Here is a 17,242-nt window from a genome sequence, read left to right on the forward strand (position 1 = left end):
AGGCACTTTTTCAAAAAATCCATTGTTTTTCACCAGAACGACCACGTTGAACGTAACACGGCTCGGAAAACACACGGAGCAAACAGCCGCAGAGCGTGTCTGAGCCAGCCCGACCGTGCACTGGCAGCTAGAAAAAGGCGCAGCAGCACCACCGGCGGCGGCTACTGGCGTTTGCTTCAACCGGCCCATTGCCCCTCCCTCTTGCTTGCGCCACTAGGACATTATTCTAGTACACTATAACCACAGTTCAGCTTTCGCGCTACTGTCGGCTCTGTCTTGGCTCTGTTTCTGGCCGCGCGTTTGCGTTTTGTGCAGAAAAGCCGTAGCGCCGTCTGCGGGAGTCGTTTTACTCACCGACGGCGCAACGTCACTACGAGACCATGACGTCAATACTCCTCGATCAAAGGGCGGGTGATTTGAACTGCGCTAGAGGTACGTGGATGCTTCAGAACGCATTTTCTCTTAAAATAAGTCTCTTCTTCGAACGAAACAAGCGTTTCGAGGCTTCCGGGATTGTATTTCAACAGTCCACGTTGACTTAATATTAACCTTTAGTGTCCCTTTAACTCAAGCAAATGATACAATGCAAGTCAGGTGTCGAGACAACTCACACACTTCGAAATAATGAGTTGTCTCTCAGCTTTGTATCCTCGTCTGCTCATGCTGCATGTACAGCTTATCGAAAAACAGAAAAGCCAGTTGGCCATTGATGACAGTAGTCAGTTGAGGTGACCTTAACCTTTTTCCAATAGGCTGTACTTGCTATGTCTCACTAACTGGCCCAATGAAATGTGTTCGAAATAATGAGGGCCTCAAGGCCTGCTTTACAGTGAAAAAGCAGTGACAGCTTGTCACATGCATTAACAAGTGAACATGCTTTTCACAACTACCGTAAAATGCCGAGAAATAGCCCACCTAAAATTGAGAGAACATCCAGTGAAACTATGAGGTAGGCTAACTTTCAGTGTGATGCGATTTTCAGTTTCTTTCAGACAGGAGCTTAGTCAGGGGTGGGTTATCTTTCAGGGGTCAGGCATCTCAGGATATTACGGTACGCATATTGTTACAGCACAACCAGGTGTGGCACCAGTCAGAAGACGACGATTTGATGTGTAGAGGTGAAATCAGTCTCGACAGCTATCTTGTTTATGCATCATTGTCTCTCTTGTAAATATTGTAAATACATCTTTAGATGTGACTTCTGCAATGTACTGAATTGGTGAGAGGTGCAGGGTACCCACGAGAAACAACAAAGGAGCTCTGCAGTGGTTGTCACCTCAGACTGGACAGCACAACGGACGAAATAGGACCTGACATGGCACGGCCCGCATCAATGCCTACAACCCTGACGGTTGTGCTGGCTCAGCCACGAGTTCCAGGAACATTCTGCGGCACCGAGCACCTCCACATGCAAGACTGGATCGCCCCGTATGAGTGTTAGGTGCCCACAACAAATGGGATCCAATAATTATGTTGGCTAACTTGGTCTTCTGCCTACAAGGCACGGCAAAGGTGTGGTATGACAACCACGAGCAAGAGCTTAACGACTAGGACACATGCAAACAGAAGCTGAGGGACTTGTTCGGCCGTCCCGCCAGGCGGAAGAGCGCCGCTAAGAAAGAACTAGCGACCCGCGCACAGACGTCCACAGAATCATACGTCTCTTACATCCAGGATGTGCTGGCTGTGTGCTGTAAGGTCGATAGCGATATAGCTGAGTCAGACAAGGTTGGGCATATACTGAAGGGGATCGCTGACGATGCTTTCAACCTGCTCATGTGACAAAATTGTTAAACAGTACAAGACATCATAAAAGAGTGTCAACGCTTTGAGCAGGCCAAGAGTGGCCACATTGCAATGCCATTTGCACGTCTGCCAAACACAGCTGCGACATCCTCTTGTGACAGGCTAGGAGTGCAGCGACTATCATCATAGATGACCTGACACAGATGGTGTGACGTGAACTTGAAGCCATGGCTCCTGCAGCCCATTTTTCCCTCCCCCGTAAGCCGAACAACTTGCCTACAGCACCATTTGTGCAGGCAATAGTCCGCGAAGAACTCGCTAATTTTGGAGTTAATTTTGTATGTGCCGCTGCCACTTCCCAGCTGTCTTATGCTCCAGGTCCACCGACTGGTCCACAGTATCCTGCACGCTACCGAAATCCAGCCGAGTAGCGGACCGCAGACGATCAGTCAATCTGTTTGCCTGCCGGCGTAATGGCCACGTTGCTTGCCACTGTAACAACCGTACCGTCTCCTTCCCTCTGCAACTGCCATTCACCAGTTATTAACATCTCTAACAGAGCGAGCGTCATTACAAGCCTCCATTGGCACTGCAACAGCCAAACGATGATGCTTGTGCTCCTTGGAACAGTCACTCATCATCATTCCAACGCCACCAGCCCCGTTCGCCACCAGCTTGACGACCATCGTCCCTATCGCCGCAGGCTCGTCGCCCACCATCCCCGATTTCAGCCCCAATGCCCGTCTCCGGAAAACTAAGCGATGCAGCTCCCATAGGTGACGCTGCATTGACGACTCGACCGCAAAACCTTCCGATCACTTTGCCGACCAAACAGAACTTGATGGGCGTTTAAGTCGATGGCGTCAGTGTCCCAGCACTGATTAACACTGGCGCACATGAATCCGTGATGAGTGCTCAAGTGAACGCCTAGACCCCATCGATGTGCCCACATAACCATTCTTTCACGTCAGTCTCAATCTTCTCAGACTTTTACAACGTCAAAATCTGGAAATAAGTGGGTTGTTGTCGCGACTGATTACGCTACCCGGTGCACTATCACGTGAGCTTCGCACGCAAGCCGTGCAACTGAGGCTGCAGATTTCCGTTTACACGACATCCTCCATTACGGTGCACCTCGGCAGCTCCATACTGATCACGGCCGCACCTTCTTGTCCCGAGTAGTTAAAGACTTACTTTGCTCCTGTTCTGCTGAGCACAAGCTTTCCATCGCCTACCACCCGCAGACAAACGGATTGACGGAGAAGCCCAATCACACGTTGACAAAAATGCTCTCTATGTATGTTTCTGAATACCACAGTGATTGGGACAGTGTGTTGTCCTTCGTAACCTTCGCTTATAACTCATCCCGCCACGAGACTGCTGGCCTTTCACCCTTTTGCCTTCTGTTTGGCTGCCACTCTTCTTTGCCCTTTGACACAGTGCTTCCTCGATGAACACTCTCTCTGAATATGCTTAAGACGTCTTCACCTGCGCTCACGCGGCACGCCAGATTGCCGGCTCCCGACTCACTGAGTCACAGGCCGCACAGAAGATCTGGTACAACAGCCGAGATCAGGACGTTCGCTTTCCTGCGGTGGACACCATGTCGCCAGGTCGGCTTGTCTGAAAAGCTGCTGCCGCGCTACACAAGGACCTACACAATATTGCGTAAGCTTGGCATTGTAAACTATGAGATAACTCTGCTGGACTCGCTGTCCCTACGGACATTGTTCATGTATCCCAGCTGAAGCCTTAATTTGCTGCAAGTTCATTTCCCTTATAGTTAACGCTGAGACAGCGCCTCTACAGGCGGGGGTAATGTTACCGCGCAACCACGAGTGGCGCCAGTCAGAAGACAACAATTTGACGTGTAGAGGTGGAATCGGTCTCGAGAGCCATCTTGTTTATGCATCATTGTCTCGCTGGTAAATATTGTAAATACACCTTTATATGTGACTTCTGCAATGTAACAATATATCCAAAAACTTAATTGCCAATGTGCTGACCAGCAATAAAATTGTCCAAATTGAATGTTAACAGGAAGGAAGTATTTGCATAAACAATGCCTTCTAGCCTTTTCATTGACCATTAGCTTACAACATGATAAAGTTCGGATGCTGCGAACCACTTTTCGGGCCATGGTGGATGATACGAACAACCAAGCCACTTCATAATCCCCGGCAGAGCCGACAAGGAGGTGCCAGCACAGTGGTAGCGCCAGGCCCTAGCAGTTGTCAGGCGGGCACAGCGGCCATGCCGATGCGCTGGTCACATTATTGTAGCCAGGGCGACCTACGTCGCTGTGTCTTGACTCCGCCCCAGCCCAAGTTTTTGCCGACAATACTAAAGTTGTAAATTTGGAGCAAAGTTATTTAGTAGCGAGAAGTTGCCAAAAGGACCAGATCAAACTATCCATGCATATATATGCTGGATTGCTTTAAAGGGGCTTTGAACCACCCCTTGGGCTTGGTAAAATAACATAGTCTGCCGGTAGCATACGCTGCTGTGAACATCTCAGCAGAGTTTTGCTGTCGTAAGCGGGGCGTGGAGCTCGCAAGTGGATCGCGAAGTCACCTTTCTCTCAACCTTTCTCTCAAACGCTCTTTTTTCAACAGAAGGCCCTGTTTTCACTCTCTTCTGGATGCTTTATTTCGTCATTCCCTTAGACGGCTGCTATTGGCTGATAGCTAACATCAAGCTGCGGGTGGCTACATAGTGTAGATACCGCCGCGGGGTGCCACCATGAGTCCACTGGATAAGCGCACTACGGCTCGCTGAGGACAAGCGCATATGGCTCATGTTTAGGGCGTCGCAGGCACCAAAGGCGGAAGTCGTGGCGTCTACGTTAACATCCAAAATGACATTTGAACTGCGTGCCACAGTGACATTTAGAAGGTAGAGCCCTGTGGGCATGCCCCACTGCGCCGTAGCCTTTGCAGTGCAAGGCATTGAAGATGGAACAGATGGAAGATGGAACAGGAGCACAGAGGACGCCGTGTTTGATTGCCAATAACTTCGCTTCTGCTGAACGCATTGAAATACATTTTGCGGTGAAGTACCAGACCTACTCGCATAACAATCGCACTTTTTTGTAAAAAAAATTGCTGCAAATTCAGGGGTGCGATTGTTATGAGGGTTAAATTTCACGCGAAAAGCAATTTTTTTTTCATCCCGCATTTGCTGCGGGTTGACAACAGGTCAACAAACAGATGGCTGTCACTGCAACAGTGCGGGACACCAAAGCAAAAATGGCGGCCGGCAGAGCAAGCCGAATGCGCCGAACAAGATTTTTTTTTCTTTTCATGAGTACATTACACGCATTGAAACAGTTTCTTCCTTATCAGTAATGAATAATATCATTAATATCGGCAAGTCTGTGGCAATAATGCAGCCATGTTCACTTTGAGGGGACAGAAACAGAGATGGGCGTGCTTAGCTGCCAGTGACCTAGAAACACATGGCGGGTATGCTGCGGAAATTATGGCATTTGTCTTCACTACTATCCTAATATGGCACATATCCGCTAAGTGTGGGCGAATATCTTCGCTGTGTTACAAGCGTCAACGTATGAATAGGGTACATTTCTAACGTATCAGTGTAAACATGGCTACTATCGTTACCGCTTGCGATTTGTTGCGTGCCCACAAGTGCAGACGAGAAGAATCAAAAGACGCCTTTTTTGTTGTTGACCACAACCATTATAAAGCCTACAAATAATAAAGCCAAGGTAAGTTTGGTTGTAGCTTTTTTTTTTTTATGGAAGTGTGGAAAGCGATGAAAGGAATAAAATGGGGCATATGCTTAAGAATGTTGGGTGCGTGCAGACTGCTTGGTATGTCTTGAAGAGGCGTTCGCGTAGCATTCGACAGCATTCGACAGATGGTAAGCGTGACCATCATTAGCTAGACTTGGCACATGCCATATCGCTGTGGCAAGTTCGGGGAGCAATCATTACATGGGAAAGAAAAAAAATCTAATTTTGACGACAAAATTTAGGGGTGCGATCATTACGGGAGTGCGATCATTATGCAAGTAAATATGGTATTGCTGAAATAGCCTATTTTCACTTTAAATGCCTTTCTCCACTTTGATAAAAAGTGGTTCCAGGCCTCTTTAACAGAAAACACTTTTCACAGCAGTTAGTCAGCTTATGTTTAAAGGGGCACTAAAGGCAAATACAGTAAAACCTCATTAAACTGTACCCGCTTAAACAGTAGTTTCGTTTTAAAAGTAGTCAGGTCAAATCCCCGACTCAGCAGCCATTGAACATAATGTGTTTTGTATCCGCATAAACCGTTCCAGCTTATTCCATACGCATCGGTTAAAACGTAGCGTTTCAACTTTTCGTCGCGCAAACACGGCGGTGCGCTGTCTCCATCGGGCGGCCCGGCAGAACAACAAGCCTCAGAGATCCGAACAATGGCCTCCAAGCGCCCTGTGCATTTACGCGTGAAGCCACATCAACATCAACATCATTTCGACGCCGTGCCAGAGAGCATTATGGCGTCGTGCAAGCGAGGACTCGCGTCGTTCCGAAGCTCGGATAAAAAAAGACGCAGGTGCTCGCTCAGCATAGAAGAAAAATTAGACATCGTCCATGCTATCGAATGTGACACGAACTCGGCGCTGGCACACAACAGGGATCTGCTGTTGACTACAGTGTGTGGCATTTGGAATGCAAAGTTGCTCGGCAGCGCTGCTGCGACCGCGAAGACATGTTGGCTACGAGGTTCCACTTTTCGGCATCGTTGCCTGTGTTGTTGCCGAAGTGTCGACTAGCGAGAGTGATGAGGACGACACGGAAAGCAACAGCACGGGCGATTCAGGCCCGACAGTGGCATAAGCTGCGCATTACGAGGGAAATTTCAATGAGTTTTTCTAACAGTGAAACAGAACTAGACAAGTAGCATTTTATTTCGTCTTATAATACAAGGATGTTTTGTGGAACAAGTGGTAGAGTACTAGTGACAGAATTTAACTGAGGAGTGCTTTTGTCATCAGGCAAGTACTTGAATGTCCTGGGGGAGTCTCTAATGATGTCCTTCATTTACCTCAATTTCTCAATTATTAAGGCTCCGTTCACGATAATATTGACACCTTAGAGATTTTCGAGCACTAATCTACCACTTTAGCTGGACTTAATATGTGCCTTTAGTGTCTCTTTAAGTAAAATAAAGGAGAGAACAATAAGAACAGACAAAAGTTTTACTTACTGGACACAATTCCAGAGCACACAAGGAAACCAGAGTGCCAGGCCCATCTCAATGACACGGAACATTACATCATGGCAGTTTCTGCCCAGCACAGCCACCCTGCATTGTGATACAGAGAAAGATGAATCAGGACCTGCAAGCGAATTTTTATTACAGCCAAATAACTGATGGGAACCACAACTGCGACAAATCCATCATCCATACCATAATATGCAATTCTATTAGTACCATCAGCTCCAAGATGCCACTGGTTTGAGGTCAAGCAAAATAGGCTACTTCCACTTCTACCAATAATGGGCATGCTTCATAGTGGTGTTGCAGCAAACCAGGTACACCTGCATTTGTAACAGTAGCTTAATTTAAGAGTCTACAATGTACACTTGGGACAAGTCCAAGCTCAGAAACCGGCTATCCAGCAATTACATGTCACACTTCCATGTGATTACACATAACAGGTGCTTTGATCCATTATTTCCTGTTTACTTTTTAATCTGTGGTTATGATACATATCTATAGCAAATTAAGCATTTTGATGTGTTAATGCATTTGTGTACATCAACAAGTGTTTTAGTCTTTTCAAGGCATTAGCTACCACAAATTAATATCTGAAGCCACGTCAACCCAAGCCAGTAACATGGCGAGCCACTTGCGGGTGTTGCCATAAGCTAGGCCTTCATGCCCCGATATCGAGAACCAATCTCAAGCAGCCTGCAGAGACAATGCCCAAACTTTGCTAAAGAGGCGAGGCAAAGGTTGGCGAAAGTCATTTACATCTAATGAAGGGTGCAAATGGATCAGAAATGGCTGCCCATTTGGCCTGACAAGGGAAGACTTTGTGCCAATGTGTCGAGCAATGATGTTATTTATGTGGAACAGAAGTGGGAGACCTAGCCAGAAACCGCTGTGCTTAAGAGTGCTGAAAATTGGTAAATGTAACGAAGAAAAATTGAAGCCCCAAGTTTACAACTCGTAGATGTACAGGAATCAAATATCACAACTCTATAACTTAATCTACTAGGGTGTCTATATAGCATTATTTTACAACCTGCACGAAAACATTACAATAGCGGTATATTTCAAAGTGACAGGTGATGCACCAATTTTGGTCGCTTTGAACATCTTAATTAATGCAGTGAACAGTACCGTGAATTCTGAATTCCATTGTGGAGTTAGATCTGCAGTAAACATGATTATTCTTTTTATCTTCCACCCCCCCCCCCCTTTTTATTAGATCATTCTTGTTAAAAAAAAAAAAGGAAAGGCCCCAGATCAAAGTGTGTTTACAATTGGCAGTGAATTCTTTCCATTAATTTATTCAATTAAATTATCTACATTTCAACAAATTTTATTCAAATTACTTTAGCAGTAGTCTGATGGGAGCACCTCTGCGATTTACATGTACATGAAAAGAGAACATCATCAAGATGTCTGATACTGAGGATTCAAGTAACCAACTGAAGACACCAAAATGAGTTTCAAATGATCATAACCCTGTTGCAGTTAGTATTACAAACTTAGGAAAGCTTGACACAGAAGCCCCATTAAACCATATATAATAATGATGACAAAAACTAAGTCTTAAAGAACAAATGCTGTGCTTAAAGTAACTCGTGAACAAGGAATAAATTATATGTCAACTTTCCAGCATGTTATGGACCAAGCAGTATAGAAGAACAAGATTACTGTTACAAGATAACAGTCATGGTGAGCATAGTGCAATGAGGTCCATTTGCACTGTGCTCCCTTTGATGGACAACTACAAAGCCATGTCTCCGATATCAGCCTTGTACTTGCTTTTGTGATACCCCAAATTCTCGGTTCTCCATGTTACTTCACATCTAAATTTTCAGACTGCTGCTAACTTTGCACTCTGGCCCACACAGAACTTGCTAGTCTGCCTTACCTTCATTAAAAAGAGAACAAGACCAACAGTCAACAAGTTCTAAAAGCAGGCAGTGTGATTGCACCGTTTATCGATCATCCGCCCATGTCATACCTAACTAATGAGCTAAGATGCCAATGGCACCGCAAAGGCTATTGAATCTGAAATTATCCTGATCTGCCAGAGTCAACCAATATAAACTGAAAAATACTGAAAAGCCCGAAACCCATATGTAGTGTCATCCTACAACACATTTTTCAGCCCTTCTTGTGAGCTGTAGTGGTGCAACAGGACCGGAAGGTGGGAAAGATCATTCTCATCCCCAAAAAAGGTATTTCTTCTTTCCCCAACAGTTACTGACCCATCTCACTCACACATGTATGATATAGACTAATGAAACTCATAATTTACTCATACGTAGCAAAATTTCTTCTTTATGTGAACTACTTCTACCAGAACCAACATGGTTTCCAAAAAGGCCTTTCTTCCAAAATTCAATTAGCCCTATTTATTAATGACATCAGCTCCATTCTGGATATTAATGTACCAGTAGATGCACTATTTCTTGGCTTCAAGAAGGTGCTTGATAAGTCCCGCAGAAAAGGCTTTTGTTAAAGCTATTGAGTTTTAATCTTCACCCACTCATTCTAAACTGGATCCAAAATTTCTTGACTAGCCGAAATAAATTTGTGTACGCAACTACTCTTCTGTATTATCTCCCGTTGTATCAGGTGTTCCTCAAAGTAGAGTGCTTGGCCCTTTGCTTTTTCTAGTGTATATTAATTACCGGCCTACTAGCATTTTCTCAGACATCAGATTATTTGCCGACGACTGTGTTCCCTATTGGTCAATGAACAGCAGTAACAACATTCGAACACTCCAATGCAACCTTAATCATGAAGAGTGGTGCAGTAACTGGCTGATGCCACTGAGCACTAAAAAGATATTTTTCTTTTCACTGATGTAACTAAGAAGACACCTTTCTTTTCACTGCAGGCAAAACTATCCTACTATCAAAATATCTCGTTTCGGATTCCTCAATTTCATCTGGAACCTTGCATACTGTGGGGTTCTCCCACCCTTGCTCTTGGGACAAAGGAACGACAACACAGTAGTGCAAACAATCACAAGGGCACTTATTGCACCTTTCATAGATCAATGGCTGCTAGCCGAGTGGCTATCCACAAAACATGCCGATGGGCGCGCGACAAATCTAGGAAGTCCGACTCACCGCGACCGGATAGTGAGCGAATATGTTCGCCCCATGCTGGATCCCAATGCCTGGTCGTTCGCGTGTACGGTCACGCGAACTGTGGAGCGTTCGAAGGCGGCCACGCGAGACGGTCTCGCAGAAGCATAGATCGGTGCACGCACAGCACAGCACGTCCGCACTGCTTGCTGTCCCGAACCCAAGAGGAAGCGCCTTGTCTTTCGGCGTCCAAGTAACCCCGCCTGCTAGCGGCGTTAGCAGCGCAACACTCGCGCCCTCTCTCATACTGCGCCTCAACCACTCCGACCGCCGCGGGCGCCAGGCCACGCGGCGAAGCTGGATAACAGGAGACGCACCGTGCGGGAAAACAACATATCAGGGGACGCATGAGAGTCGCGCATCCCCACAATACATACCTAGGTATTCTCTTCTGATCTTGCTTGGTCACACCACATAACCAAGATAGCCAATGATGCTAACTGCGTCTTTGGCTACCTTCACTGCAATTTACACCTAGCTCCATTTTCTGTAAAATTATTAGCTCATAATACTCAGGCCAAAACTAGAATACACATGTGCCACGTGGGACCCTAATTAATTAAACCTGATGAAAGCACTACAATATGTCTAAAGCCTTGCTACCAGGTTTACCTTCTCCAAGTAGTACTCATACAATAGCAGCATCACGAAACTGAAGTCCCACATTAGTTTTCATAACCTTGCACTTCTGTGCAAGCTGGTTCAACTTTGTCGCTTTCATAAATTTTATCATGCATCCCCTTGTACACCTGCAATCACCCTAGTTCATCGCCACTCCAGCAGATTCAATCATGCTAAGTCGTGCAACCACCCCCATGCCCGGGCTGCAGCTCACTTATCTTCTTTTTTTGTGCGCACCTCGCATGACTGGAATGGTCTTCCTGCCAACACTGCACCACTCCAGCTCTATCCACTTCAAGGAAGACATTGTAGATCTGCTCTGTTGAAACGTTGTCCACCCCTCATGTAAAACCCTTAAAATCAGTTACACACACAACAGTTGCCACAACTGTTGCCTGTTGAAAAATCAGCCATAGACAGCACCATTACATGAGTAGATGAATACTAGGTTTGTCTCACATCAAGGGCAGCCAGAGTTAGCAGCAAAAGGGCAAGCCAGGTCACAGCAAAAATGCAGCAAAGACAGAAACCTTTTACGTTTTAAAATTATTGCTTTATCTGATGTTGGTCATGATGATCTTCTCCTGAAGATCAGGGGAGGGGTAACATTGTAGTTGGTCTGCCATTCAGAGCAGACAGACCTGAAGCGAAGTTGCAAAAGACTAGGAACAATTCTACGCACTGATAGGCTTGTAAGTAAGGTGGTTTGCTGGGTGAGTTGGTGCATAGTGAAGGTGTGACAGTTCTAGAAAAGGGAAAAGACACAAGCACAAGTACGAGGACACAGGATGACAGGCTTGTGTCTGCCACAGCATATTAATGGCTTCTGGTGGCGACGTTTGCCACATGAACATATCTGGTTGGGATAGATCAGCAGCAAATAGTCAGATTTTGGCCTCTTGAATGCTGAGCAGTCACCACTGGGCAAAATTTTTCATATGTTTACCAATCGATCATTCCGTGAAGGTGGTGGTTGTGGCCACTCCACATTTTTCAAATAGTGCTTATAATGTTTTCATGCTATCTCTGTGCACTTTTTATAACAAAGGTTTACATGACCTGTTAAACTTCCTCAACCTATAAAAGGTCCTTTCAAGAATCCAGATCAGTGCATGTTCTCGCAGAAAGATATTCGGGAGCATTAAGGCAAATGAATTGGTAATAAAATATGTGCACCATGACGGTTATCTTGTTAGTTTTTATTGAATGGTGCATTACAAGTCACTACAAGAATGAAAAATGAATTGATAAATGCACACTAAACTTCACCAACCTTACCTTTCAGCTCTTAAACTCAGTCTGAACGCTATCATTTCTTAAGAATTGGCATGACAAGGAAACACATGAGACTGAAAAGAAGAGAGAAAGAGCTCTTCGTGTCCTCTTTTCTGTCTCATGCTTTTTCCTGCAGCTGCCAATCTCCAATGCACCCGTGCCAACTTGCACAGCTTTCCGTACTTCTGAACACTATCAATCTTAATTTATGCAGCTTTATACAGTAACATACACATGAGGCTTCTAAAATTACAGGAAGGATTCCAAACTATATAGTATTTCCTTGGCACGTAGCTGAGCTCATCATGCTGTATGCATTAGTCAGTGAATTTCATTCTCCATTAAAACGAACAAGCATATATATATATATATTGCAGATTGTTGTAGGCCCCTTTTGCCTAATTTCATCAAATAGCACAATATTTCACGCAGGCAAGGAGCTTTTGCAGGCAGCCATACCAGAGAGCTTTCAGTTAGCAAAATGCCGCTGTAAATAAAGTAGGAGTGCGCCTCACTTATCCTTCCAGAAGGAGCCCATGACATCAGAGAAGATGAACAACACCATCGTGAGCAGCAGTGTGGCAAACGCCACAAGTCCTAGTCGTGACTGGTGCACTTGCGACATGTTGGGAAGCGTTGGGGGCCCAGCCACAAAAGCACCACGCACCTGCATTTTGAACAACACCAGAGCTTCAACCAAAGGCAAATAATTGCACCCTACCGACTATACTCCATTTCATACATAGCAGGCTGCGCTTCCCATTTGCGACCAAAAAATGGTATGTATGTCACATATGAATGATATAGGTATGCATCATGTACTAATTCCTTGAAACATTAAGTTCCTACTTTCATGTCGCAAAACTTACGCATTTAGTCCCTGGAAGGCATCGCAGATCTAGGCCTATTTACCACCTAGAAGCTCGCGACACATTTCTGCAACCAGTGGCCACAGTGGCCACAGTGCAACCAGTGGCCACAGTGTACCAAAACATAGTATGTCACATACAAGAAGCCCAAAGCTGCACAAATACATAATTTGATGTATCCTTACGTCCACAAGTTGTACGTGCAGTATATGACGAATTTATTCTGGACAAAGTGTTGCAGATCAAGAACAGCTGCAGTGCAAACTGAATAGAGTGAGACTTCTATGACCTCATCACTTGCAAAGCCTTTGCAATGTTGCCTGCGAAATATGAAATGAAGCACAGAGATAGAGTTCTCTCACGGGTGTTATATGAGCAATTTGTCATATGTTGAAAGCAGAAAAAAAAATTGTAAGCAAAGGCATGAAATTGTGTCCAACTAGGGCACCTGTCGGGCTTTTTCTCATTAAGTTGTTTGGGAATGTCCTCTACAAATAGTCAGTAAACCACAAAGATTTTCCACCTATGAAAACTCCATGAAAATGTTAAACACCAATAAAATAATCCAAACACATCAGCGAAAAATTAATAAAATCAATTTAGAAAAGGAATACTACTCTTACTTTTATTGCACTTTAAACTGCAAGCAGCTGATAATGCTAGTAATGGTACTTGTTAATGGTACTTGAACTGAGATTTGGAGCAGTTTGGAGCACCCTAATACAGATTTGGGAGCACTTTGGAGCAAATAAATGCCAGCTGTCGGACACAACCTAGGCTATTTCGAACACAAGTGTTATTCCAGAAAGTATTTTCTTGCTGTAAAACAATGCTTCTCTGTCTCTAAAAACAAAAAAAAAGAAAGAAAGGAGGCCCAAATTTGAACATCCCTTTAATTTAAATGAAGACAATAAACTTATTCACACAGCATGGTGCAATTAGTTTATTTCAAAATTACTGAAGCTGCTCAGACTTTGCCTTCTACATCTTATGAATTTTTTATTGACGTCTACCAGCTCAGCCATGTTTTCCACAAGGCTAGAGCTAGCATCAGTAAGAAACAGCTGGCGAGATTCAATGTCATCAATGCTCTTCCGAGCCAGGCCAGCCTTGATGTACCCCTGGTAATACTCGCACATTGTTTCAGACACCAGGCACTTTTCAATGGTCTGCTTTTCCTTGCAAAGCTGAAGTCCCTGCTCATCAACTGGCTGAATGACAACTGGCACCAATCGATTATTCAGACACCAACAATTCAGACAAGCTCAATTATTCGGACTACTCTGAGGCACCTTTACTGGCCCATAAATTTAATGCATTCCTGCTCGTCGGAAAAGCATCAGTTGCTTGGGACCCGCCGCGGTGACTCTGCAGCTATGGTGTTGCGCAGCTAAGTACGAGGTCGCAGGACCAAATCCCAGCCGCCGTGGCCGTATTTCGATTGGGACGAAATGCAAAAATGCCTGTGCGCCATACATTAAGGGCACGGTAAAGATCCCCAGGGATCAAAATCAATCTGAAGTCCCCCACTACGGCATGCCTCATAATCAAATGTGGTTTTGCTATGTAAAACCCCACAATTCAATTCAATCAGTTTTTGGGTAGCTTCATAACTCATTTTCTACTACAGAGCACGCTTGATACTAAATTGTACAGTATCGAATTGAAGAGGAATAAATTTTCTTTTCAACAGTATTAGTGCCAAGCAATGCGTATTATTTTTTTTTAACTGAAAAATATCCAAGGACATATTTTGTAGAAAAAAAGAAAAGGTTATGTAAAAGCGTCATTGTTGTTTTGCACAGAAAGACTTTAAAAAAATTTTCTGAATATACATTTTCAAGGCAAAGGTCACATGGAATATTTCTGTAAATATCACCTTTCTATGCAAAAAAATTTCTCGAGATACAAAAAGAAAAAAAAAAACTAATAATTAGCCTAAGCGCGATGTTGAGCTTGACTAGCGCCCATCTTTACATGAAAAACTCGACTCACTGTACGGCCACTGACAATTGATCCCAACAGAAGGATGTTAACACCCTGCAGATAAGAACTGTAAGCTTTAGAACACGCAGGATATTAGATCAGCGCACAGCAGCTTTGAAATGGTTCGGCGAATAAAACGAGACTCCATTGTGAAATCTGACGCACCGAAGTTGCCTTCTGTGTCTGTGGTGCTTTTTAAGTCCAAAAACCTGCGAGCAGATGCATTAGAATCGGTAGAAATGCGATGTGTCCGTGCATGAGCGGCGCGCAGTGCAGACGCCATCTTGAAACATACAAGCACACGCATTGCGCCGATCATGCCCCTTCTCCAGAGGCATTTGAAATATCCCCGTGCGGCATAAAACGAAAAATGAAAAACGAAACTGATTAAATCGTTCCCAAATAACCCAATAGATAGCGCTAGTTGTCAGAGAGCGCTCAGAAAGTGACAAAATGCGAATTTGAAACTGTCGATAGCGGGCTATCAATGGGAATAGGCGCGAACAGGAAAGTGTTAATGCATACATATGACCGAAATTTTGGACTCAACCATTCAGACTCCACCTGCACGACTGCATGCTAATTTGACCGCCGAGTTAAGCAGAAATAGCGATATTTTGGCTTTCATACGTCGCTGGCACCACCGCAGCATGGTCGCCAGCCACATTGCCGACACCTCCTCGAAAACAAAACTAGCAAAGCCTAGGCAATCCAGCGCCAATGGCAGCCAAACCATAGGACAAGTGAACCCCGCCAAGCCATTCGAGAGTCCCGGCTGTGTTGGTTCCGCACATCCAGCGTATGTTCATTTACGTGTTAAATAGTGACCCGGTCCCATTGACTAAGTTGTTTAAGCGGAGCCGACTCCACCCTCAATGTCTGTGCTCACAAGGACAATAACTGATGCTAAATAAACCCACGGTCGTTCAGAAATGACAGCGCGGTCGACTTCTGGACTTCAATTTTGTAGCAATGCATTCTGCTCAATTCTATATGCCACCCTTATTTATCATCCATCACTCACGGCCGGCTGATACCATTAATAACGCAGGCAGAGCGCCGCTCTTACCACTGACTAAGTGCAAAACAGAGTTGCATCGGAAAAGGCATCGCTATAAAATTGTGGTCCTGTTAGGTTTCCAGGGGCCGAAGATTGATTGCATTCATTGATTGTACTTTCATCTACACGTGGCGACAGCATGACAAAGATAGAGATGTCGACTGAGCGGATCGTAGGCAAGCGTACATGCACGCAGTAAAACGTGGACAAGCTTCAGCTTTATTTTTGGACAATCCCTTTTGGGCATACTTTCACTTTCGCAACATTTCGTGTGACCATACAGTACCATAGTAAACGAAAAGAGTGGACACTCCAGCCGTTTTGCGGCTGAGCTCAAAATTCACCGATTCCGGCAGGTGGCACTACGTGTTTCCCGATGAGGTGGCTGCGGCCATGGCCCAGTCGGACCCCGTCGCCGGGCTCGTGGTGTTGTTACTTTGCGTTGCTACTTTGTAAAATGTGCCCAAGGTTTGTTGTTGGGTTCTTCTGCCAGCGTCTCACACTAATGCTTCGTCACCGTTTCATGGTAAGGCCGCAGGAAGTTCTTTTGCACATTGTTAAAGTCTTATTCTTTTCACATTTCGTTGTGTCACTGTTAGCCGCATGAACGGTGGTGGAAGGGAGCATGCCAGCCTTGAAGCCATAAACAGCTGCTGTCCATTTGTAACGTTGAATTTCATTTTGCATTCTTTATCATGCACAGCAATGAGTGGTGATGCCAGCGATAACAGCGATGCTAAAGCATCCAAGCCGCGAGGCACGTTCTTTTAATCATCAGAATACTTGCAACACATCCTTTGTGTTTGGTTATGCCTATGTAAAATTTGTTGTCATCACGCCATTCTTTTCCGAGTATTCTCCATTACTTGCATTTCGGAGTTTCTTCCCGTTTTCATGTGGCTGCCACTTTTCTCACAATCTGCTGTAATAAACCGTTGTGTGTTATTTTCATGTTCTTAGCTGTCCCGCAAGCTGATTGATAATGAAGGAACATAACACACTGATTAATGAGACACCTTTTGGTGGGAATTATTAGAAGTAAAATATAAGAAACAATAAAGTTCTACTTCCTCATTAACAGTTGGCATGATTCTTGCACTGAGTTACAGCTTGAAACACAGCAAGCGTGAATTTAAATAAAACTAACAAAGTGGAGCAGCTTTGTGCGCTCGTCGTCGCAACATAAAAACAGCGGTGGAAGCGCCTACATGAAATCACTCGATGATGCATTGCAAGCAAAGGTATTGGTCACAAAAAAAAATTATATATGAAAATGAACTTATGGCCACCACGATTTGGAGGCATGCGGCGGCATCTTGGAGGCCGGTGCGTTTTGCAGAT

General features: G+C 44.8%; 1 protein-coding gene across 4 annotated transcripts in view; it reads right to left on the minus strand.

The window, feature by feature from the left end:
* The window catches only part of LOC142583676 (uncharacterized), an 81,867-nt gene that overhangs the window by 37,197 nt on the left and 27,428 nt on the right, over positions 1-17,242 (minus strand). For all 4 annotated transcript variants that reach the window (XM_075694167.1, XM_075694178.1, XM_075694171.1 and 1 more), the window contains 2 exons: positions 12,502-12,653; positions 6,960-7,058 (listed from right to left, as the gene is read on the minus strand). In XM_075694167.1, the coding sequence (XP_075550282.1) occupies positions 6,960-7,058; positions 12,502-12,653 (251 nt within the window). The remainder of the gene's footprint in view (positions 1-6,959; positions 7,059-12,501; positions 12,654-17,242) is intronic.

This window comes from Dermacentor variabilis, chromosome 1 (genome assembly GCF_050947875.1).
Source record: "Dermacentor variabilis isolate Ectoservices chromosome 1, ASM5094787v1, whole genome shotgun sequence".
Classification (NCBI taxonomy): domain Eukaryota; kingdom Metazoa; phylum Arthropoda; class Arachnida; order Ixodida; family Ixodidae; genus Dermacentor; species Dermacentor variabilis.